This window comes from Bombus pyrosoma, linkage group LG3 (assembly GCF_014825855.1).
Source record: "Bombus pyrosoma isolate SC7728 linkage group LG3, ASM1482585v1, whole genome shotgun sequence".
NCBI classification, from domain to species: domain Eukaryota; kingdom Metazoa; phylum Arthropoda; class Insecta; order Hymenoptera; family Apidae; genus Bombus; species Bombus pyrosoma.
Window position 1 is genome coordinate 6648667 of NC_057772.1, and position 24814 is coordinate 6673480.

Below are 24814 nucleotides of genomic sequence, written 5' to 3' on the forward strand. Positions count from 1 at the left end.
ACGTTCCAACACGAGCGATATAACTCGATAGAAGATACACACACGGCCAACTTGGACGCAGCGTCGTGATAACAAGCCACGTTTTTGAACTTTGATACCCTGATGAGTATGACCGGGACCGATAAAGACGTAGGAAGAACGGTCGTGGCGCTTAAAGCAGCAGGAAGCGTTGCTAGTTTTTGAAACGCCTAAGCCTCAGCTTCAGGTGGTTTTTTATTTCTCCGATACAATGGGTCGGAAATTTACCACTTTCGTTAGATTCATACTTCTACGGTACTGTACGTACGTTTCGTGTCTCGTTAATAGTTTCGCAGCTATGTCATTCGAATAACATAGAGGAATCTCGTATAGTCGAAATAAGGAGCAGCAGACAGTTCGGATAAATGGACTGTTCCGATGATAGTAAAGATTCAGTAAACAGCTGTTCTCACCAGCTTCTCTTATTACGTACTTTCAAATCGTAGAACGTAAGTGTTTTGGATATTAGAACTTAAGTGTTAAGGTGTCCTCAGACAGTCAATAATATTGTGATTATTTCAAGGTTTTCAATGGAAATGCGATTTGTCGATAAATATTGACAATAGACGTTAATTACGAGGGCACCTTTAAGACTTCAACAGTCTCGCTTCCTTAACGCGTAAAGTTTATTTTGCATAAAAGCTAATGATTATAAACATTAATACACCCATTATAGGAGTAGTATAATCGAAGTGTGTAATTGAAATTACGCTCGATCCTATCTCGGATAGTAGAGACTCGGTGTCGGTATTAATTTGCTCGTGCAAATGAGGTGCGTATAAACGAAGTTCTGCTATAATCGATAATCAAACGTATAATATAGCGTAATAATATAGAAATATGCGATAGTGGAATAGATTTCTTTTAAATTCAACAGCGAAAGATCGGACGGCATCAACGGCGTATACTTTTAAATTTCAAGCAAGTTAACATTAGGAAACAAAGCAGCCAATGCTTGGCGAGAACTTGATGGAACGATATGCATATAACGCGGGGAACGTCACCGGTATGATCGATGTCGTCGACGTCAAGGGATCTAGAGGGAATTTCATCTTAAAATTCGCTATACGGTTTTCGTTTTACTGCATTAGGATAAGTTTGTCACGTATCTTCAAACAGTTTGTTATCTCTCTTGTCGAGCAAGGAATTACGCTTGCGAGTTAGATTCGATACGCGCATTACAACGATAGAAGGAAGACTTAAGGTGTATTTGTTGGTTGCTCCTTCATGCCGATTAAGATCAGCGGACGATATCGGTATTTTAACGTACACCATCGGGAACATAGTCCGATCGTGGATCGTAATTTGCTTCTCAAGCCGTATCGATAAAACAATTTTGGACATGTGGTTAAAACTGTTCCGTCAGTCATCGAACCGTTTGACGATACTTGACGGCTCGTCTATTTCGAGCGTACTCTACGATCAAAAAATAAACCGTTCGCTCTACTACGATTAACGAAGGGATTCCTACAAAGGTATACAACCTACAACTTTTCGATTCGTTGTATCGTCGATTAGTAGCAAATAACGATGCGAGAAATGGGTCCGATTATTAGCGAAAATTTCTGGTAACGTGGTTCATTGAAAACGGTGCACGATGACTCTAAATTACTATATACAAAGCTTGAATTCTGTGTGGTAGAAACAGATCCGTGTAGTATTTGCGACTAGTATAGTTCCATCGTTTAATTTAACGCGATCGTCGCGTGTTGCAGAAGTTCGGAGGATCACGGATCCGGCGGGGGTAGCGGCGGAGGAGTCAGCGGAGTGGTCGGCAGTGGCGTCGCCGGTTCCGGCATCGTCAGCGGCAGCGTCGGCAGCGGAGTCAGCGGCGGCGGCGGCGGTGGCGGTAGCGGCAGCTGCGGCGGCGGAGGATNAGCTGCGGCGGCGGAGGATCCGCTAATGGAGGCGGCGGCGTCGGAAGCGGAATCGGCAGCAGCAGCGGCGGCAACGGCAGCGGCGGCAGCGGCGGCAGCGGTGGCGGTGGCAGCAGTGGCGGTGGCAGTGGCGGCGTTAACGACAGAGAAAGGGACCGAGAGAGGGAGAGGGAGAGGGAGAGGGAAAGGGAGAGGGAGAGGGACCGAGAACGAGACAGAGATCGGGACAGGGACCGGGATAGAGACCGGGAGAGAGAGAGGGACAGGGAGAGGGAGAGGGACCGAGAGAGAGAGCGTGAGAGGGACCGAGAGCGAGAGAGAGGCGGCGAGGGGTTCGAGTCACGTGGCTCCCACGGCAGTTTCTACAGCAGCGAACGAAGCAGTCGAGGGGTCGGTTCCGGGGGTGGTGTCGGCAGCGTCGGCGGCGGCGGCGGCGGTGGCATCGTCGTCGGCGGCCATCCGGCGGATCCTACACCCGGTGATCCTGGCGGCTACATACCCCGCGGCCGTCCACCTCCTGCCAGCTCTTATCACGTGACATCGACCAGGGCGAGGGATCGGCTCTACTCGAGAACCGGCCCGTACGCCTCCGGGCCGCCGCCCCCGCCCCACTTAGATCGTCATCGTGGTGGCCTGCCACCGTCCTCCTGGTCGGCCTACGAGTCGACGACCTCGAGGTACGGGAACGCACCGCCGCCACCCTCGCCTGCCAACAACGACGCCTACCAGGACGAGCAAGGTAATTGCCCTTATACGTACCGATGCACCACATCACCCACACCTCCCACATTCTCTTCTACCATCGCGTGTACAACACGTTCGTTTCCACCTTTGCGTCTGCGTCCGCGTCTACGTTCGCGTCTGCGTCCACGGAGTCCGCCTCTGTGGATCTTTTCCTCCGTAAGTGGACGCCTCTCACTTCGCCTATGCGCTTCTTCTTTGCTTTTCTTCGTTCCATTTCTTTCGTTGATGCGCGCCTCAGGTCTTTTGCGTGCGCGTTTCCACGCGTTCGCTGGGGGTCACGCGGTTCCAACTGCGTTACCTCTGCTCGTGGAATACACGTGATTGCCGCGATCCTCGGGATTTCCAAATTCTCCCTTACAATACTTTCTTCGAGTCATCGTTGCCCGTAAATTCATGACAAACGCGTATCAATTTACAGATCGTATAAATGTTTCTTCCACATATGCGAATAATCCGAAATTTGCACGATCCGTGTTTCGCGGTTCGCATCTCAACGCCCCCCCCCGCCTCCGGACGCGACCATCACCCCTTCCTCCGGTTTCCCAATACACGCTTGGTAGCGTTTTTCGCGCGGGAATCACGACGATCCAGCCAAATTGAGGGCACGCTTACGCGCTCGCGTTTCAGACTATTTTAGCCGCGAGTGGAGCGCGATGACCGTACGCGTGCGCTCGTTAATGGTACCACGATGCGACTCGAGGCGTGACGATTGTTTTGATAGTTTTAATTACAGAGGCGAGGAAAAACGGAGAAAGAACGGTTTACGGGCGGCTTCGCTCTATATGAAAGATGAAAAAGGGTATCGTCGAGGTATGGGTGATGGCGGTTGGCAGAGACGCGGCTATTCTAATTGACCGCGTAATATTAGCGTTAAGAATTATCCGATAAGGAGCGTTACTGAAACAGATAATAACGATAACGAAATATACGTGTGTAGATTACATTCGTCGTGTTGTTCCACTAGGCGGCGGTGGAGGCGGCGGCAGTAGTAGCAGCGGTGCGCTACGACAGCACAAAAAACAGCGTAGAAAATCGCGAAGCGGAAGCAGTTCGCCGAGCGGTAGTAGCCGCTCCGGTAGTAGCAGCAGCAGCCGCAGCGGTAGTTCCGCCGGCAGCACTTCCGGGGGCAGTACGTCGCCCGGTAGTTCGCCGCATCGTACCGGAAATGCCGCCGTCACCGAGGACCGCCGGCCGCTTGCTATCCGCGTGCGTAATTTGCCGGCACGCAGCAGCGACACATCCCTCAAGGACGGTCTCTTCCACGAGTACAAAAAACACGGCAAAGTGACGTGGGTGAAGGTCGTGGGGGCAGCCGGCGAGCGATACGCGCTGGTCTGCTTCAAGAAGCCCGAGGACGTGGAAAAGGCGCTCGAGGTGTCCCACGACAAACTGTTTTTCGGATGCAAGATCGAGGTCGCACCTTACCAGGGTTACGATGTCGAGGACAACGAGTTCAGGCCGTACGAGGCCGAGGTCGACGAGTATCATCCGAAGGCGACGCGGACGCTCTTCATCGGCAACCTTGAGAAGGACGTCACCGCGTCCGAGCTTAGGAAGCATTTCGAACCTTTCGGCGAGATAATAGTAAGTTGGTCCATTACCACGAGTTCGATTAGACCTGGAACCTAAAAGAGAATTAGGTTTAATGGAAAAATCTCTTTAGATCGAAAGTACCGATGCGTTACAGTCTCGAACAGGCAACTCGAATCAAATTTCTATATAAAGTTACTTTCTCCAACCAAATCCATTCGATTTTATAATCAACTTTTACGTCATCCTAACTTTTATATTGTCGCGAGCGAATTCAAGTATGAATTAAGCGTTTCTTCCAGGTATCGAGATGTTAGATAGAGATGTTTAATGGCAAAGCAGAATCTTTTCCTAAGCTTTGTAACAAGCGTCAAAGTAATTAAAGGTGTAATAGTAGCTGCGTGTGATGTCAAATGACGTGTTATAAAATTGCGTAACGAATAGCAAATAACACACGGTCTTTCTCTCTTTCTCTCTATATATATACGTGTGCATGTAAACTTCTCTGACACTCGCTTCATTCGATAGTAACAAGGTCCGAGTGGAAGCTTATTGGAAAGTTTTGAGAATCGGATGCGATCGAAATTTATGACGCGCGAATTGGTTGTTAGAATATTAACATTTGAACCGGACATGAAACAGTCAAAAATCAGAATTTTGAAATTTTAATTGTTCCGTGAATGTTTCCGCGAATAAGACGATATTTTAATAGGAAACGATGCTTTAAATACGTTGCTCGACACGAACCCAATTGATTCTCTTAAACGAATAACAGAAAATTAAGCAGTACGAAATAAAATTTCTGATATTTCTTAGATTCGATTCCATTTCGATTCCTTAGTATATCATCGTTCGAATATCTCTTTTTAATTTGCACTATCGTATTTTTGGCTGCCTCTTCGATAATGTTCGATTCTTCGTTTTTGTTTAAACGCAAAATTCTTCGCTCCGTAGGAACTCGAACGAAGAGTCGACCAATAGGCAGAAAAAAAAAAAATATAAACAGAACGCCGGCAATAGCGTCAACAAAGAGTTAAATACCATATTTGAATGTTACAGGAGATAGATATTAAGAAACAAGGCGCGGTGTCGAGCTATGCCTTCTGCCAATATTCCGACATCGGTAGCGTCGTTAAAGCTATGCGATCGATGGATGGCGAACACCTGGGTGCGAATCGAATAAAACTCGGATTTGGAAAGTCGATGCCTACGTCCTGCGTATGGGTCGACGGTATCGGAGGTAATTATCGTAAAGAGTTACATCGATCTCTCTAAGAACCACCTAACCATAAAATTCTATAGTTTATGGTTAGAAGCCACCGAATAATTTCTCTCGTCGAACAAAATTGCTAATGATCGAAATCGCTGGAGGCTCGCGATGATAGGATGTTCTCTAGACTGGTTAGACTGGTCTCTGAAGTGATTCCAAATTGACGAGTATGACCGTATTCTAAAAACAAACGCGTACTTAAAGCTCTACAGCGGCATCAAACTCGCGTCTTTTCCAACGAATATCTGAATTATACGCGCGTTTCAAGCTCTTGCGTCGCTCGATCGCGCCTCATTACGACGATTACGGCGTTACTTATAGACTACGTTTAGGGCTCTTTCGATCTATCCGTAGTGTATCTTCATACCGTTCACAAATAAACATACGACTGGAAACGCGTAACGATTTCAATTGCTAGCGATTTTTTGACAAACATGTAGAAAGAGAACGTTCTCTTCAAAGTATGTGCCAATGATGCGTTAACGATACGTTATACGTTGTTTCAGATTGTATGTCAGAAAAATACTTGAACATGCAATTCCATCAATTCGGTCCGATAAACCAGGTGGTCGTGGATCGCGAACGCGGACACGCTTTGGTCTTCTTCGAGCAGATCAGCTGCGCACAAGCCGCCGTGAAGGAAATGCGAGGAGCCGCTCTTCGTGGACGCCGGCTTCAAGTTGACTTCGCCTCCAGAGAGTGCCAGGAAACGTTCTACGAGCATCTGGAGCGACAGGGCATCGCTGGGGAGAAACCTTGGGACACGAGGCCATCTCCGGCGGCGACCTTCGATGTCTCGTATGTATAGTTCTCAGTAAAAATAAGATATTTTCTCGCGACGATTAATCCGTCGAAATGTATGTCGGTATTCTTACGTTCTAAACTAGTTGCTTTAAATCGTTCTTTACCATTGCGGCGAGTGTTTTCTTTTTCTTGGTCATCTGGATGTTTCCACCAACTGTGTTAAAATTGGCAGAGATCGTTTTTATTCTATCGCAGTATCGGGTAATCTCGCAAAAGCGCTACCATTCTTATAAAACTCTCGCAACGAGCTGCAGCTCTGGATGAGGATACGCGATGATTCGATACTTTGAAATTAAGAAATTTTGTTAACCATGAAAAAGTCGTTGATTATGATCGTGCTTGGGCAATGAGATGGAGGATACTAAAATGGCTGAGATAAATGAAACGCTCTCCGTAGACAAACAAACATGTTTTGACGAAGAATTTTGAATTACTATAAATGCTACATAGAACGTCTTGCGATGTATGCGACAAACTTTTCCGTAATGTTTAGCAGATATTTTCGTACGAAGGACGCTGCTCGCGTTATGGATTAAGTGTTATCAAGTTGAGAGAAAAGTAAGATACTGCACGTATTTGCAGTTAAACGACAATGCAGCTTTGTTTTACCATTTTCGAGTTTTCCGCGTTCGAGAAGATTATTAGCTAACCTACCTCAAAATTTCTCATTTGGCCATCGTTGACGCGTAAAAACAAAGTTGTACTACACTACACGTGTTGAATTTCAACAATTAATCCTTCGCAGTCGGCATATTTTTCTCCTGACACTACCAACTTAGTCGAAGCATTTTTAAATTGATAAATATTTATCCTCGGCGTTCGATTTCGAAAACAAATAAAAAATTTTTAATTTCGTTTACTATCGTAATCAACGGAATAATAACTGGAGGGATAGGCCAGCTGACTCGACTTTTACATCGACGTTTCCGCGTCAGCCTGCCCGATACAAAAATTATTCGTTCCACTCTAGAATGCGTACAATCTATCGAACGCAAAGGTCGCTGCTAAACATTTCAGAAAAGGCAAAGAATACTTGGCAGACGAGCTCGCCGTTATACAGCAAAGAACATGAAATATAGTACACCCGTTATTTGAAGGATTCCTTGCAGGCGGGAGCGCAGCAGTTTTGACTCCGGGGTGACGGTTTCAAACTCCAGTAGCCGTTTTACCCGGTACGAAACGCCCCCGAGGTCGAGGACGGCCAGTTACTCCCGCACGTCCGGAGGCGGAAGCACACCGGGTGCCAGCCCGGCTCATCCGACCGCGATGTCCCGCAGCAGTAGGCGCTCCTATCAAGACACCTACTACGACGGCGAGTATACCGATCCAACACCCCGTCGATTCCGTAGCTACGACGAGTTCAGCCAGGGAAGCGGGGCCAGCCACGACGACTATCAGAGCAGCGTGCTCGGCGATGGGAAGCTGAACGACGACGACTGTCCACCTCCTTCGCGTCGACACGCGGTTCAGAGCGTAGTAACCAGCGTGGATCCACCGGCGCCGCCTCCGCCGCTGCTACCACCTCCGGATATTAGGCATCTTCAAAAGGAACGGGTACATCTGCTGGAACAACTGGAGGAATGTCACAGCAGCGGCGACGAGGTCGGCTTCGCGCCAAAGAAACGAGTGAAGATCGATGGGACGTCCACCGCCATACTCTGCGAGGACGACGAACCCGAGATCGCCTCGTTGCTCGTTACTTCGCACTCCAGCAGGAAGGGTATGGATATCCGACGAGTCAGCGACAGCAAGGTGGTTGTGCATCATGGTACGAGGAGAGGAAGCTGTGACGGACGAGGTCCAGGACCTTGCAAGCGTCGTCGCGACGTTACCAGCAGGTAACATGGTTTCTGCGTTGTTTTATTGATATTTTAATTAGACATCTTGATTAGAAGCATAGCGTATGGCAATGGGTGTGGAACAGTTAAGTAGTAACGCGTCAATCCGATTTCTGTCGAAGGCATCACGAACACCACGACGGATCGCGTCCAGGAACTCCGCTAGTGGACGAAAGGCCGGAGAACTTGGTGCCTAGCGAGCCAAGGCGGTTTCGCGAGAGAAGTCACGACGGCCCTCTCTCGCTACCGTTGCCGAGGTTCGCGGCTCAAATGCTGAACAACAATAACAACAATAATAATAACAACAACAACAACAACAACAATAGCAACAATAATAACAACAACAGCGGTAATAGTAATAACACCGGTAGCAGCAATAATAGTAGTAGCGGTAGTAGTCGATCGAACAACTCGAGTCTCGCGAAGATGACCAGTCCACCGTGTATCAACCTGTCAACGGCGCCGAGTCCTCGAACGGCACCGCAGCCACCGGCTTCACCACCGCCTCGTCATCTGAGTCCAAGTCCAACGAGTTCCGACAGCGAGACAGCACCTCAATCACCTAGTCTCGAAGAAAGGATACGTTCTCTCGACGAGAAGTACGAGAAATGGTCAGGATCGAGGGCATTAAGCGCTGCCGGTGGCGACGCATTGGCGAAGCTGGACGCCACGGCGTCCGAGAGATTCAGGTTTCGACACAAGTTGCTTGATTTGGATCTGCACGAAGTACAACCAAGCGATATCGTCAAGTCGGTTCTTGCCAAGAGAAGCGTGTTCGACGAGGACTCGAAGAGGCTGGAGAACTTCAGCGAGAAGTACGAACCGAGAGAGTTTACCGGTGTGATCGGTTCGATGATCGGCAGTAGCGTGGGCGGCCTCGCGTCTAGCGGCAGTTGCACCAGTAAAGTTTGCTTGCAGTACCCATTTCCTAGTCATCCACCGGTACAACTGTCCAGCAGCACCTCTATGACCGGTCAAATCGGCACCACGTCTCTATCGTCGAGTTTAACGTTTACGACGACCATGTCGTCGACGTTGAAAACCCCGGATCCACGGACGGTGGTCCAACACAACTGTGTGCACCCGACGCCGACCACTCCGATCACACCCGGCACGTCGATCAAGACTGCTAGCCCCGAATTACCACCGGTTTCTCTACCGATCGGTCTTGGTAGCGGAACGGCAGCCACCAGCGGCAATAGTAGCGGTTTAGCGTTAGCGAGTAGTATTCTTAGCAGCAACGGTAGCGTTAGTAGTATTCACGCTCTCGGAGCCTCTACCGCCCGAGGATCGATCGGTACCAGTGGCTCTTCCGCGTCGGCATCCGCGTCGGCATCCGCGTCGGTCACCGTCGCGTCATCGCTCGCTTTCTCGACGACGATGCCGACGATGGCGGTTCCCACGACGGCAGCCACCACGTCTGTCTTGACGACAACGCCGATCACGCAAGCCACGATCGCGACCACGTTGAACGCCACGCCGGCGGCCTCCTCGTTGTCGTCAACGTGCTCCCTGTCGAGTAGTCAGTATCAAACTTCCATGTCCACCGTCACCTCGATAATACCGTCTTCCACGACATCCTTGTCGAATACTTCGTCCTCTTCCTTCCCTGTCATCACCGTTTCTTCTTCATCTTCATCGTTATCGTCGTCGTCGTCGTTATCATTGTCGTTGTCATCGTCGTCGTCACTGTCGTCGACCACCGACGCTTCCCGGTCTCGTTTGAGGAAGGAAGTTGGCGGTTGTAATCGAGAGAGTCGAGAGTTCCGGGACAGCAAAGACGGCAGGGACTCCAAGTACAGCGGCAAGAGCAAGGATTGTCAGAGAAAATCGCGGAAAGAGGATGCGGACGTTGAGAGAAATCGCAAGGATCGGGAGGAGAAGGATGGGAGTGGCAGCTCGTCTATGACGAACGACGTTGCCGATAACGACGGTCATGCGAGGGAGAGAGAGCTGAAGGAGAACAAAGAGATGCGATACGAGAGGAAGGAAAGAGAAGAGAAGGAACGAAGGGAGAAAGAGGATCGTGAGAGACAGGAGAGAAGAGAGAAGGATGATCGCGATAGGCAGGAGCGGAAGGAACGGGAAGAGAGGCGAGAGAAGGACGAGGAGAGACGAGAAAGGGAGAGATTGGACAAAGAACGACAGGAGAAGGATAGGCGGGAGAGAGAGGAGAGAGAACGGGAAAGAAAGGAAAGGGAGGAGAACGAGGTAAAGGAGAAAGAGAGGAGGGAGAAGGAAAGATTAGAACGTGAAAAGAGAGAGCGGGAGGAAAGGGAGCGCCAGGAACGCCGCGAGAGGGAAGAAAGAGAAAGGAGGGAGCGAGAAGATCGTGAGAGGAAAGAGCGGGAACTTCGCTTGGAGAGAGAAAAGCAGGAGAAAGAACGGTTAAGGAAGGAAAGGGAAGATCAAGAGAGGCGGGAGAAGGAAGAGCGAGACAGATTGGAACGGGAAAGGAGGCGAGAAGAGAAGGAACGTCTCGAGAGGGAGAGGAAGCGCGAGAGAGAGGAGAAAGAGCGGCTGGAGAGGGAACGACGGAAAGAGAAAGAGGAACGAGAACGGGCGGAGAAGGAGAAACGCGAGAAGGAAGAGAGAGAAAGGCTCGAACGGGATAAGCACGATCGAGAAAAGAGGAGAGAACGCGAGGATCAGGAAAGGCGGGAAAAGGAGAAGTCCGAGCGCGAGAAGAGAAGGGACAGGGAGGAGAAAGACAAGGAAAAGAGGGATCGCGAGGAAAGCAGGCGACAACCTACCGAGAATCATCTTCATCAGTCCATTTCCCAGTCTCAAAATCAAATTTCCCCCGGGCCGGTGTCTATCAAGCGACGATGCTCGTCGCAGGATTGCCCGACCGAGGATGACGCCAAACGCATGAAAATATCCGAGCACAGGAGGGACAGCAAAGACCGGCCTAGACAGAATAGAAGGTCCGAGGATCGAAAACATAGGAACGATTCTCACAGATCCAGTCGCGAAAGCAGGGAGAGCCGTGATGGAAAGGAAGGTGGCAGCGGTAATGTATTCGCACAGGCTCAAGATACCAGAGAGCAATCTCACTCGACCGAGATGAGCAGAGAGTCGACCAGGGAGAACCGAGAGAACAACCGCGAAGCTGGTGCAAAAGAGAAGCAGCGAAGCAAGAGGAATCGATCCGAGAAGGAGTCCAGGGAGCGGAGTCCAAGAGTGTCCCACGAGTCGGACAAAGAGTTCCTATCGAGACTGGATCTCTCAAAGCGCAACGATTCAAATTCACCGAGCGAACAGGCCGCGATAGGTTCGAATCATCCGCGAGAGATGCAACAGCAGCATCACCAGCACCAGCACCAGCACCATCATCACCAACAGTCTTCCTTGAATCTACACAGTGACGTGGACGACGGCCCTCTATCGACGCCCGATATTCAGGTAGCCAGGCATCCATCCGCCACGGACACGGACAGCGACGAACCTAAGAAGCACTCCATCTTCGATATCGTTGACGACGAGCCCGCATACATCAGTATGTATGACAAAGTGAAGGCACGCTCGACCAAGAACATGCAGAAACTCGAGGAGGAGAAACGGCAAGTACGACTTAAGGACAAATTTTCACAACTGAAGCAAAGTCGAGCGAGGCGGGAGGAGAAAAAGCAGAGTACCTCGTGGGACGGAGACTCGGTGTCCAGCAAAGCTTTGACGGAAGACGAGGCCACCTCGGAATCTGACTCGGCCAGAGCCAAGTCTTTGTCCAGAAAGAGTTCTCGATCTCGAATTCACTCCGACACCAGCGAGGAGGAGGAGGCGTCGTCGTTCAACAACAAGATTCGCAAGGTCGTCAAGACAGAGAGGTTCCTGGAAAGCGACGTCGATCTCGGATTCGCTGACACCGAGGAGAAGCACAACTCCATAGAGACGACGAACGTGGTAGTCGTGAACAGTGTCGTTCACTCGAACGTGAAAGAAGAACCGCGCACCTCGGACGATGACGAACGGATTGCGGTATCATTCAGCCGTGGCAACCAACCTGCGATCGTGGTTAACAATCATGAGCGGGATTCGTCGCGGAAAAAGTCACACAAGAAGAAGCAGAAGCGGCAGAAGAACTCGATGTCGACCGAAGACAGCCTAAGCAAGACCGAGTCCTCGGACACTGTCGAGCACAAGACCAAGTCGAACACCGTGACGAGTAACGTGGCGGCGACGACGGATTGTCGAGCCAATCATGCGACAGAGTTTGTCAACACATCAACGACCGTCGTCACGACTGGTACCACGACGGTTTTGGAAACGACGGAGGAGAGGATACGATCGGACAAGAAGCAACGGAACAAGAAAGATAAGAGGAGAGACAGGAACGCGGATGAAAAAGCGAAGGCACGAAGAAAGAGGCTCAACAGACAGGAAGCTAGAGATTCGCAACGTATGGAAGACATATTTGGCCCGTTGTCCGACGACGTCGACGACGCACCGTCGAACAATGCGCTCTTCGACCGGTTGGCCAACAGCACCTACGCTTCGGACAGCGACGGTGGCCACAGTCCGGTGTTGGACGTGGAACGAGTCAGGCGAAAGGCGGAGAAGAAGCGTCGTCATCAAACAGAGGACGAGAACAGCGTGGACTTGGCCGAGGCGGGACGAGAAATCGAAGCGAAGCTCTTGGGGCTACCGAACTCGCCGAAATCGGCCGTTGCGTGCACGGAGAGTAACGACCATGACGTGTTCCGATTTACCGACGACAACGACAGCATCGAACCATCCACACCGTCGACCATTCCGGAAAAGATCAAGGAGAAGAAGAAAAAGAGGAAAAAGTCAAAGGAAGAGCGGAGTCGGAAGGATTATCATCATCATCACCACCACCATCATCACCATCACGAGAAGAGCGGCGAGTTACCCTACCTGGGGGCGGACCCTAGTCCCCCGAGAGCAAGTAGCCCGTTGATACCCAAGACGATGTCACCTACTCTGCCTACACCTAGAGATGCTTTGTTGAGTCCCATTCCCAAGGTTTCGTCCAACACCTGCGTGTCATCGACGACAGTACCATCGTCGATGACTCCTCCATCGAGCGGCGGCATTCAATCAGCCGGGAAGCCAGAAAAGAAGAAGGACAAGTTCATCCCAGGCTTCGGTATCGAGATCGACGAGACTATTCACGAAAACGCGGTGAAGAGTATTTCGGAACCGGAAGAACGCGAAAACAGGGAGGAGTCGGAAGTGAATGCGCCGACCACGCCGCCCACTCAAACCGAGGACAAGCCACGAGTCGCGATCTCTCAGGAGGAAACCGAAGACGCGGTAGCTGCTCTGCTGGAGGAAACCTTCGGAGTGTCGACGGAAGACTTTTCGTACGAAGGCGAAGAGGAAGACGCGGAAACGGAAGACGCGGTCGGAGCCCCGGCCGAGGCGCCTCAAGAGGACGTCGAGGAGATGCAGCAGGCCGTCGAAAGTCTGAACGCCTCTACGGTGGAGGGAGAGACGGATATGAAGCCAGACACTCCTCAGAGCGAGCACGACTTGCAAATTGATACGGATACGGAGGAAGATCCGAACTACGAGACGTTCGATTTGAGCCAACCACCGAAAACGCCAGACATTCCATCGTACTACAAATCACCTACCAAGACCTCCGCCGCCGTCACTACCGTCGTCGCGCCTTCCGTACCTCCGACGGAAAAGACCATCGAGGCGCGCAGATCGTCCGTACCAACGAAACCACCGAGTCCACCGACCTCCGTGATCGCTCACTCCTGGAATTTGAACGAGAAGCCACGAGAGGTGGTTAAGACTGTGCAAGCGGCCGAGAACGTCGACGAAACCAACGTTACAGCAGCCAGTCCGGAGAGGATGAACAACTCTCAGACGCGTCGCGCTTCGATCTCGCCACCTCCGCAGTACAAGCAACCCGTGTTAGGTCCTTGTAGCGTGCCGATCACCAGCGAAACGCCTAGAATAGCCGCGACCAGTCCTAGACCGTCGGCGCCACAGCCACCGTCAACTCCGCCATCCATCGGCGTGCAGTCCCTTTACCAAAAGCTCCCCGTGTCACCACAGTCACAGATGGTCCCACCCATGCGACAAACTTCTCCCAGAACGCAAAACATCCCCGCGGTTTCAACCTCGGCCTCCTCGAACCAAGCTCCACCGTTGCCACCACCGTTGGTTCCATCCAGAATGCCACCGTTGGTTCCCTCGCAACTGTCCCCGAGAATTTTGCAGCCACTTTCACCTAACGGTCAATGGTCTCGAAACTCCGCCCTCAGTCCTCACGTACCGAGTGTCGGTAAACCGTCACCACCACCAGCCAGGATCGCGGTGAGCAGCGTACCCGTCTCCGCTCACAGGCCGGACACACCGACGCAACAGATATATTCCACGGCGGCCACTCAGCAGCCGGTTATTCAACACGCTCCAGGCATGAGAGCTCTAGCACCCAGTCATCCTAGAGGTGGATTACCGCCGTTGACGCTGAATATTCCACACCGTCCTTACATGCCCGTACCACCTTTGGCTCCGGGTGGTGTGCAAGTCAAGAGCTCTAGGGATTCGGCTCTCGGCGGCAAATCTGTGATCGAAACATTGCTTCCGGTAAATCCCAACGAGCCCCCGCAACGTCTGGAGGAACCGAAATTGTCACCAGCCGTTATCCCAGAACCAACGAACAAGGCTTCCACTTCTCCGAAGGTTCCGTCGCCGAACCAGCCGCCCACGTATATCCCTGAAACGGCCAAGATCGAAATCAACGCTAGCACGTCCAGCCTGGTATTCGGCAAACCGACCAGCATCCCGGAAACCTGCTCCTTGTCGTCCAGAGGTCAAAAACAAATTCCAGGCTCCATTACCACGGACAACAATTTATTGTCACCTAGGCAGAAGCAAGAGATATCGAGTCTTCAGCTTTTGACCACCCACGTGCCACGTTCCTCGACACCCAGTCCCGTGATAGTGACTCACGGGCAGCCTCACCTAGTTCACAAGTCCGTGGTGCACACCATCGGAGCATCGACTGTTTCGTCAGCGAATCAACCTCTGATCAAGACGGTGGTACCCATGCCAGTTTGTCAGCAGCAGACGCAGCATCAACAACAGCAGCAACAACAACAGCAGCAACAACAACAGCAACAACAACAGCAGCAACAACAACAACAGCAGCAGCAGCAACAACAGCAACAGCAACAACAGCAGCAACAACAACAGCAACAACAACAACAACAACAACAACAACAACAACAGCAGCAGCAGCAGCAGCAGCAACAGCAGCAGCAGCAGCAGCAACAGATCCCATCCAGTGTAACAGTTTCCATGCCTGAGGACAAATGCGTCGTCACACAAACGTCGCTTTCGTCTCTAAACAGTAGCCAAAGGCATTCTCCGGTTCTGCAATCCAGTCATCTCTCCAAGCCTCACCTCCCATTGGTATCTACAGTCTCGCAAGCCATCGTCTCTAGGACGACGACGACGGTACCTTCCACGGTTCCGTCTTCCGTTCCCACTGAACAGAATACTACCGAGTGCGTGCTAGAGTCACGGCCACCACCCGAACAGGAGCTCCAGGTCGATCCCGATGCACAGATGGCACAAACGGCTCAGCCCATGCAACTTACTCCGCCCATACAATCCACTCAACCGATTGACGTTATAAAAGAGGAACCATCCGATATTTTGAAGCACGAGGATACCACCGCGATCAAGGAGGAATTCTCGAACACCGAGTCCGAGCAACCATTGAATGAGCCATTGAATGCACCATGCGCCAACGCGATGGACGCAAAATCTCCAAAGGTCGAGCAACAACTGGACCAGATCAAATCGGAGAAGCTATTGTGTGTGTCGAAGTCCGAATCCAACGACGGCGATCGTCTCGTTCCTAAAATGTTGGAAGTCGAAATCAAGACGGAACTCGCGAACCCCGAGGTCAAAGAGGAAGAGGAAGAGGAGGAAGAGGAGGAGGAGGAGGAAGACGAGATACCCAAGGAGAACGAGGAAGCGGACATGGAGGAGGAACCAGCGGAGGATCCACTGAAAGAGCCGTGCACGGACCCGCTCGCGATCGATGCGTCCAAGGAGGATCCGGCTGACAGTAAAGAAGATAGCGACTATTGGTCTGCGAAGGAGGTGAACATCGAGAGCGTGATAAAGAAGGTAGACGCGTTGTGCGACGGCGAGGGCAACGACGATGGTGACAAGGAAACGGCACAGCACGGTCAAAGCGTTACCAATGAGGCACAGGAACAGCAGCCAAAGAGCAACGAGTCCGAATGGTTTAACCGCGCCGAGGCAACCGAGCCTGAGACCAAGAAGAACTTCGTCGCGGCCAGCGAGGAACAGGACGAGGGAGTGGAGACGTGCGAAAGCGAGTCGACGAAGAGTCGACGTGGTCGAACCAAGAGCAGACGAGGATTCGGTAGCCGCGGCGGTGTGAGCACCAGACGAAGCAGCAGGAACACGACCACCACCGTTGTCCATAAACGAGGAGCGAGGACTTCCAGGGGAAGCAAACATCATGTAGAGAAGAACAAGCTGCCGGCGGACGTTTACGAGTTCCACGACGATAGCGAGGAAGATAATGCTGGACGGCCGCGATTGATTCTCACCATCAAGTCACCAGTGCCGAGTCTGACCGGTCCGAACGCGCAGCCGGCGACGCCTATAGCCGCTGTGAAAGAAGTACCGCCGGAGGAATTCGTTCCTCCAGCAGCGAACACCAGAAAGTCCAGAAGACTGGCCGAGAGGGATGGAAGTAGAAACACGATCGACGACGTGATCGAAGACGTCGTGCGTGGCTCCGCGATGAACAAGGGGGTGTTAGGAGGATCCATTGGAGGGAACGTTCACGCCACCAGACGAAGCACTAGACACAACAATTCTTCTCGTAACGTTCAAAGCACGGTGCAACAACTGACCGAACCTAGAAAGTCACCGCGAGGTGTTCGCGGCAAATCGGTACGAAGAACTTCCGAGAACGACGACGACGAGGAATATCGAGAACTGGTAAAGATAAAGGAGACACCTCCGGCGCCGCAGCAGGAACTCCAGAACAAAGAAGAGAACGTCGTTTCGCTTCGGGACGAGACCACGCCGAAGCCCGAAGAAACGAGTCAGCAGCAGCCTGCAGCTGCGCCGTCACCCACGCACAAACCGGTATCTCATGAACCGATGACGCTGATAGATCCAGTCACTGGAATGTTGATACCGATGAGAGAGTCTGAGGAAGGTCAATACATTCCTGTTTCCACCACTTCTGGACAGACGCAAGCGGTGAGCAGGGCCACGTGCGATTCGAGGAACACTCCGGCTGGTTTGGTGAACGCTTCGGTCGTTGCGCCCAACACAACCGAGACGTTGCGATCGAAACAGCCGCAGCCGGAGAATCTAACCGTCTCCGAAGAACTTAAGAAGGAACCAGCCCCGGAACCGCTTCAACAAAATCAACAGATCCAACCACAGACCAGCGTTATCACGAAACCACAGTCTCCGGTTGTTCATCAAGTCACCTCCGCAGTCAGCATGGTTCAGCCAGCAGCAACGATTTCCACCACAGTTACCTCTATAGCTACGACGGTGGTAACTATTCCACAGACGACATCCACTTGTTCCACCCCGTCGAAACCCACGAGCCTCAAGGCTCACGTCTTGAACGCCAGCAAGCTGGTTACACCGGCGCAACCGCAGCAGCAAGTGGTCATTACCAAACCGACGGCCTCCAGCGTGGCTAGTCAACCGCCATCGGTGGTGCAGCAGCCACCAAATCTCGTGAAATCAACGCAGGCCGTGCAAGCTTTGCATCTCCAAGTTTCCAGCAACAGAGTATCGTCACCGAGCTTAAGTCCACGTGCTAAACAGCCGGTAGCGCAGATCGGTGCTGCGAATGGAAAAGGCCAAGGACAACCCATGTCTCCGGTACTGAACAATACTGGTGCTCCACCGAATCCTAAGCAGCATCTCCTACAGGCGGCGAAACAGCAGACACCCACGATAGTGAATCTTCCTCAGAAATTAGCTATGAACGTGCAACCAGCTAGCGTAACTACGACACCGACACCGAGAATTCATCAACCTATCTCTCAATCAACGGCATTGAAAGGCATCAACGGGCAGCCGCATCCTTTGAATCCGAAGGCTCATTTGCTGCAGGCTGTGGTACCACCTATGGTCGCAGGTGTGGTGGCTAGCTCACCCAATCAATCGCACCTGATAAACCCGCAGCCCGCTAGCGTCAGCTGCTCCAGACCTCCAGCACCAAAACCACCACCGGTAATGGTTATTTCCTATCAAAGATAAAGATAGAGACAAAGTGCTCCTATGTAAAAGGGAAAAATTTTAATTTGTATTTTGACTATGATCGTAGGTATCGGGAACGATGGAGCCACCGAAAGTAGAAGTGTCGATGTCCGGGTGCATTATGGTCCCAACACCGAGTCCTCAGGCACGGGGCGTATCGATATCAACGTACGAAGGAGGACCACTGGTAAGCATGATGCTCGTAACATATATATTTATGTTTGTCGTTTTAAACCGTATAGCAAGATCATAATGGTCACGTAATGTTCGTTCGTGATACATCCTTGCTTTATATTTAAATTGAATTAATCTGACCTCGTTTGACCGATTGAGTAGCGAAATTAATACAAATTGTGTGTAACCATTACAAATGTACGTTATAATATACAGTAGCGGACAAATGTTTAAGACGATGATTTGTAAACCGCATTCCAAATTATACGCATATTGTTCTTCTATTCGGTTTGTCTTTTTGGAACAACATAGTTGTACGTTTGACCTTCGTAACGTCAGACTGTCAATTGTTAAATACAAGCAATGTAGATTCGTCGATTGAGCAAAAAGGATCGTTTCTGTACTGCAAATAATATTGCTGCGAAGATAAATTATAAAAACGATACACAAATTAGTGCTAGAACTGTTAGGGGAGGATTAGAAGACCTTAACTTAAGAGGACGAAAACCGCAAAAGAAACCACTGCTGAGTTCTAGAAATCGAAAAAGACGACTAGTATTTGCTAAAGCTCGTGAGCATTGGACAAGTGAAAATTGGCAAAAGTAGTAGTAGTAGTATAGTTCTCAGACGAATCGAAATTCAATCGCGTCTCTTCCGACGGGATACGATACGTTGGACGTCGAATTGGCAAAAGTTTGAAAACACAGTGCGTTTTAAAAACTCTTAAACATGATGGTGAAAACGTTATGGTGTGGGCGTGTTTTTCTCGAGGCGGCCCTGGTCCGATATGTCTTATCAATGGAATTATGGACCGTTTTCGATACGTGGACAATACTCAAGAACACAATGTTGCCTTTTGCACGCGACAATATGAGTGATGATTTTATTTTTCAAAATGATAATGATCCGAAGCACACGGCTCGGGTTGTGAAACAGTTTTTTGAAGAAGAAAATATTATCGGGTTGCCGTGGTCACCAGACATTAATCCAATCGAGAATTTGTGTCGCGTCATAAAAAAGAGAGTACAAGGTTATAAACCGAAAAATTTAAATGAACTTTACGATTGAAACAGCTTGGAGTAATATTACGATAGATCAATGTAAAAAATTAATAGGTTCTATGCCAAGAAGATATACCGAAATGATAAGAAATAACGGATATTGGACAAAATATCGAATTTAAAAAAAAATTGTATATATTTTCTTACTAAAAATTAATAATCTTTTGTGTAGTCGAACCTTTGACCGACGAAATATTATACAGATTCCGTTCCTTTTTTATAACCTAGCCTACTGAACAAAATATCAACATGAAATTTTTTTGTAAGTGTATAAACAAATATCTAATTAGTTAATACCAAAAGTAGAACACTGTATTTATATTTTTTTTTTTATGGAACGTAAATTAATTATTTATTTTTTCCCCATTTCGTCTTAATCTTTTGTTCGCTACTGTATGTACGTTTTCTAAGAATATGTCGATATACGAATTAACTTGGCTTGGTTTTGGCTAGCATGGGAGTGTGGGTGCTACTCCATCACCAGGGGGTCAATATGGACTTGTCCCCCCACATCGATCCCAGAGTCCTCCATTGCCCCCACCTGCCCATCATCATGCTAATGCTTCTCAGGTACTTACTATGCTAACTACTCTGTTTCAGTTTTACTAAAATGCATCGATGTTACGCACACGGCAAAAATGTTTCTACTAATTCTAATGAAACTTCGAAATCATACGGTATCTTGTCCATGAAATAATTTTACTTATAATATGCTTACATCTAGGGTGACGTTGTCAATCACTATGGCGGACTGACCAGAGGCGGAGAACTCCCACCTCACTACATGCACCCACAAATGCTGCAGTACCAGTATTTGCGTGCACAACAGGAGGCTGCTTTAACAGCGCCACGCATAGCTTACCACATTCAAGAGACTCGATCTCCTCATCTACCGTTAGATCCGAAACTCGAAACAGGCATAGAAGACAGCCACAGTCCACCGTTGGAATTGAGACGTAGTACACGAACGCCGCACGATCGTACCACCGATAGTCCTCAAGTAGCTCAAGTGTACATGATGCACGGAACAGTGAGATTACCTCCACCACCGCCACCGCAATATAATACGGGTAGTAATCCATCGTTGACTGGGGCGCCAGCAGCAGCTGCCAGAGGTGGTTTTTACGAACCTCCACCGGCGCATTTACGATCTCAGTATCCTATTGCTGCCAGCGAGGCGCCAAGCGACAGAGCCATCACCCCCGATAGGCCTAGAAAACACCAAGTGGTTACTCCACCTCATGCTTCTCAAGTGCCACCGCAAGCAGATTCATTCCAGATGTTGTTGCAACGTTACCCGGTTATGTGGCAGGGACTATTGGCTCTTAAAAACGACCAAGCAGCGGTGCAGATGCATTTTGTTTTCGGTAATCCAAATGTGGCCAGAGACAGTTTACCATGTAACAGCGATGGATCTACTCCACCACTGAGAATCGCTCAAAGAATGAGACTGGAACAAACTCAGGTCGAAGGAGTAGCAAGGAAGATGCAGGTATGTGTGCTTCAGAAATATATATATATATATAAATGTTGATTTAAGTCGCATATTTTGTGTGTTTCGTCATAGAATCATTTAAATATGGATCATCGATAAATCCTTCCTCTATGTACTACAGCCAGCTATTTTATTCGCGATTTCTTCCAGATGGATAACGAACACTGCATGCTCCTTGCGCTTCCTTGTGGCCGAGACGAAGTAGACGTATTGCAACAAAGTAAGAATCTTCAAACCGGATTTATAATGTATTTACAACAAAAACAGGCCGCTGGAATTGTCAATATCGCTGCACCGGGATCGCAACAAGTACGTATCGCAAATATTTATGATATATACATAACCATATATAACGCTATCACTAGCAGCGACAATCACGATACAATCGAAAGATGTAAACTAATGGAAATAAACATGGATTTCATTTTCTTTGCAGCCTGCATACGTAGTTCACATTTTCCCGTCGTGTGATTTCGCAAACGAGAGCCTAGCGCGAATCGCACCGGATTTATTGCATCGTGTCGCAAAGATCGCCCATTTGCTCATCGTGATCGCCACGGTTTGAGGCCAACCAGTGGTCTATTGGATTACAATATACCTATACTTCTCGCCTTCACGCACTTGTAGGACGCTTCGAACGTGGCATGAAGCCTGGAGTGTCCTCCTAACGAGGTGCAGTATCGTACGACGAACGATGAAGAGTATTTCCGAGGGAGCGAGGAAGGTTTCTCCTGCGGAGTTATATCAGTGACAATCAAACGGATTCTTCGGCGAATCGTACCGATTTTCTAGATCGTAGGCCTAAAACGTAGGTACGGGGTTGTGTAGCGTAGAGAGGCTAGCACGGTCAATGTGCGAACATCACCGAGCGTGCCTTTCTTCCCCGGTTTATTTCGCAATGGCGAGTTTCATTCCTCCTCGATGAAGTGGCTCGCGGTACCACTCGTCTATAACTGACGACGTTTGTGAGATCGACCGACGTCACTCTTGGTCTTTCTGACAAGCGGGTCAGGCACAACCCCAGCCCTTAGTGAAGACCTTCGATTGATAAAAACCACGCGATGTCCTCACTGTGAAAAAAAAAGAAAGGGAAGGAAAGAAGAAAGAAAAAATTTAAAAGAGCGAAAGATAGAGAGAAAACGAAGGAACAAAAACTCACACGCGTCCCTCCTCTAGGAAAACAGTAAAATAATATATCTACCGTTGCTCTAGATGGACAGTCGATTTCGTAAGTAAGAGAATAGAGGAAGAAGATAAAAAAAAACTAACGTACCCCATACCACTATAATACACGAGCTATTTTAAGTAAGGCTTAGATATTAATGATACTGTATAAATTATAAGCGAGCCAGCGAGGGCATAACTACTGTGATTTTAATTATTTAACGATATATATCTGCGTAAAGACGAAGAAAACAAAAAAGTAAAAACATTATAAAATGGTGACCGATTCTGGTCCACGCGGTATGTGATGTGTTTTTTGTATAATACTGCTCTATATAAATACCTATGTATTATATTAATTGTAACAATAGTTGCTGCTGCCGCTGTTGCTGCTGCCGCTCGTGTCGAACTAGAAAGTAAAGTTACGATTTAGACCTCTAGTGAAGAAACGTGGGAGAAAAACTACCTAAAATAGTGTTTATTCCTAGTGTAATATAATTTCCAATAGCAGGATGTATCATATTATTATCATTATTATCATCTTAGCACTATGTATATTATAAACAATTTTTAATATTCTTATTTCGATTCTTTATTATTATTATTATTATTATTATTATTATTATTATTATAATAATTATTATAACTATCATATAAAATAATATTAATAATATTAATATATATATATAATATTATTAATTTTATTATTATTATCATCTTTATCATTATTGCTGTCATCATCATCATTAGTATGGCTATCATTATTATTATATTATCATTATTATTATTCTCATTATTATGTTATTATTACTTATTATTAATTACTACTACTACCACTACTACTGCTACTACTATTACTACTATACTATTATCACCACTATTACTACTATTATTATTACCACTACTCTACTATTACTATTATCGCTGCTATCGATTATTATTAACGTTATTACATCAGGCTAGTTAGAACATACCAACCTGCACGTAAAAAGAAAAAAAGATAAGGGGCTTAAAAGTATGTCATATTGGATGAACAGGATACAGTATGACCGATCTCATTGACCATTGACGTCGCCCCATTCTGTGTACACTTCCATCCCCATTTCTCTTATACTTTGTCGCCTTTTGCGCGATGTGTCATAGACTCTTTAGTAATCGTATCGAGGATAATAATGCGCTTACGTGTATAGACCAGAAGTTATATTATATCACACGAAGCCGTGGATGAAAAAAAAAACATTATTAAATAATATAAAGAAACTTACCTATTTACGATATTATTGCTGCTGCGCGTAGGGCGCATGCCTCTAGAAAATAACCTTATGGAAAAGTATTAGGGATGGTCAAAACATACGTTATATTCCTGTCACCCGTGTTCAATTGACTCGAAATATCGATCGTTCTACAAATCGATTTCTCGTTTTATCTTGTAACCTCTATTTTCTTTACTATTTCGAATGATCGCGTAATCACTGATCTGACGACTCAGTATGTTTTGTTCTTTTACTCTTCTTTTTCCGATCTATCGGATATCGAATACATCGATACTATGTATATTATATTATATATTATAACTTCGGTAATTATACGATTGATTTTAACGCTATTAATACGAACGAAACGAAACTGTATACGCATTATACAAACTATAAACGATGGTGTGTTGACGATCCCTAAAGGAAACGCGATTAATTTAAGGCAACGCGGATACTCGTGGAGCGTGTGCATGTACAGTGTAAAAGATGCGTTGTGCATATGTACAGTGTAGAGGTGTAAGTGAGCGTGCGAGACGCCGAGTTTAAAGAAAGCATATATTACAGCTACGGTTAAGTATACATAATAGGACGCGAACAAGACGCTCACGTCGCGGTATTATATTTCATTCGTTTTTATGATAAAAATCGCGCCTTCTGTTTTCTCTGTTTCTCCGTCCTTCTTCCTCTCTCTTTCTTTTTCCGTTCATTCCTCGGTTTTCCTCTTTTCGATACTTTTCCACTCTTCGTCGAAATCGTTTTATATGTATAGGAAATTCAAGTTCCCGCGACGCGTGTGTCTACGTCGTGTCTTATCTATCTTGTAAAATATCTGTGAATATTATGATTTAGTTTCTTCCTATTATAGGCTACTGGTATACAAAAAAGTTTATGTTACTATTTACTTAAGAGAAAGAAATGTACAGATATCCACCATTTTTTGTTTTGTGTTTTACTGTAGTTATTGATAATTATATGGATATTAACGATAATAATAACTATGATTAAAAAACTTGAGCACGGCTCGACGCGTCATTTTTGAAACCCGTTAAAAAGAAGTGCGCGACGTTTAATTTATACGCGAGATTTTTATTGCTTACGACTAGTGTTCGTCGATTACGATGAAAATAATAAAACGGAGAACGTTACAGCGTTTACCATTATAAATCTGTCATTTAGAAGTTTAGAAGCTGGACTTCGTCATCGTTCGAGAGGTAAAGAATAATATAACACGTGAAAATAATACAATCTATAATTTATTTGCATCTTGTATCGTATGTTATTACTATCTTTTCTGTATTGCTTTCTCTACATAAGTTTTCACTC

The 24814-nt window shown here is 48.0% G+C and overlaps 1 protein-coding gene across 1 annotated transcript; it reads left to right on the plus strand.

The window, feature by feature from the left end:
• Positions 1–1898: 1898 nt before the first annotated feature.
• Positions 1899–22817, plus strand: LOC122566059 (protein split ends; the record flags this gene model as incomplete). Its single annotated transcript, XM_043722777.1, has 11 exons — positions 1899–2634; positions 3577–4223; positions 5229–5409; positions 5946–6237; positions 7353–8081; positions 8204–18314; positions 18409–18528; positions 20030–20146; positions 20301–21068; positions 21222–21380; positions 21508–22817. Coding segments are annotated over 11 exons (13989 nt in total), but the record flags the coding sequence as incomplete, so codon positions are not given.
• Positions 22818–24814: the final 1997 nt, after the last annotated feature.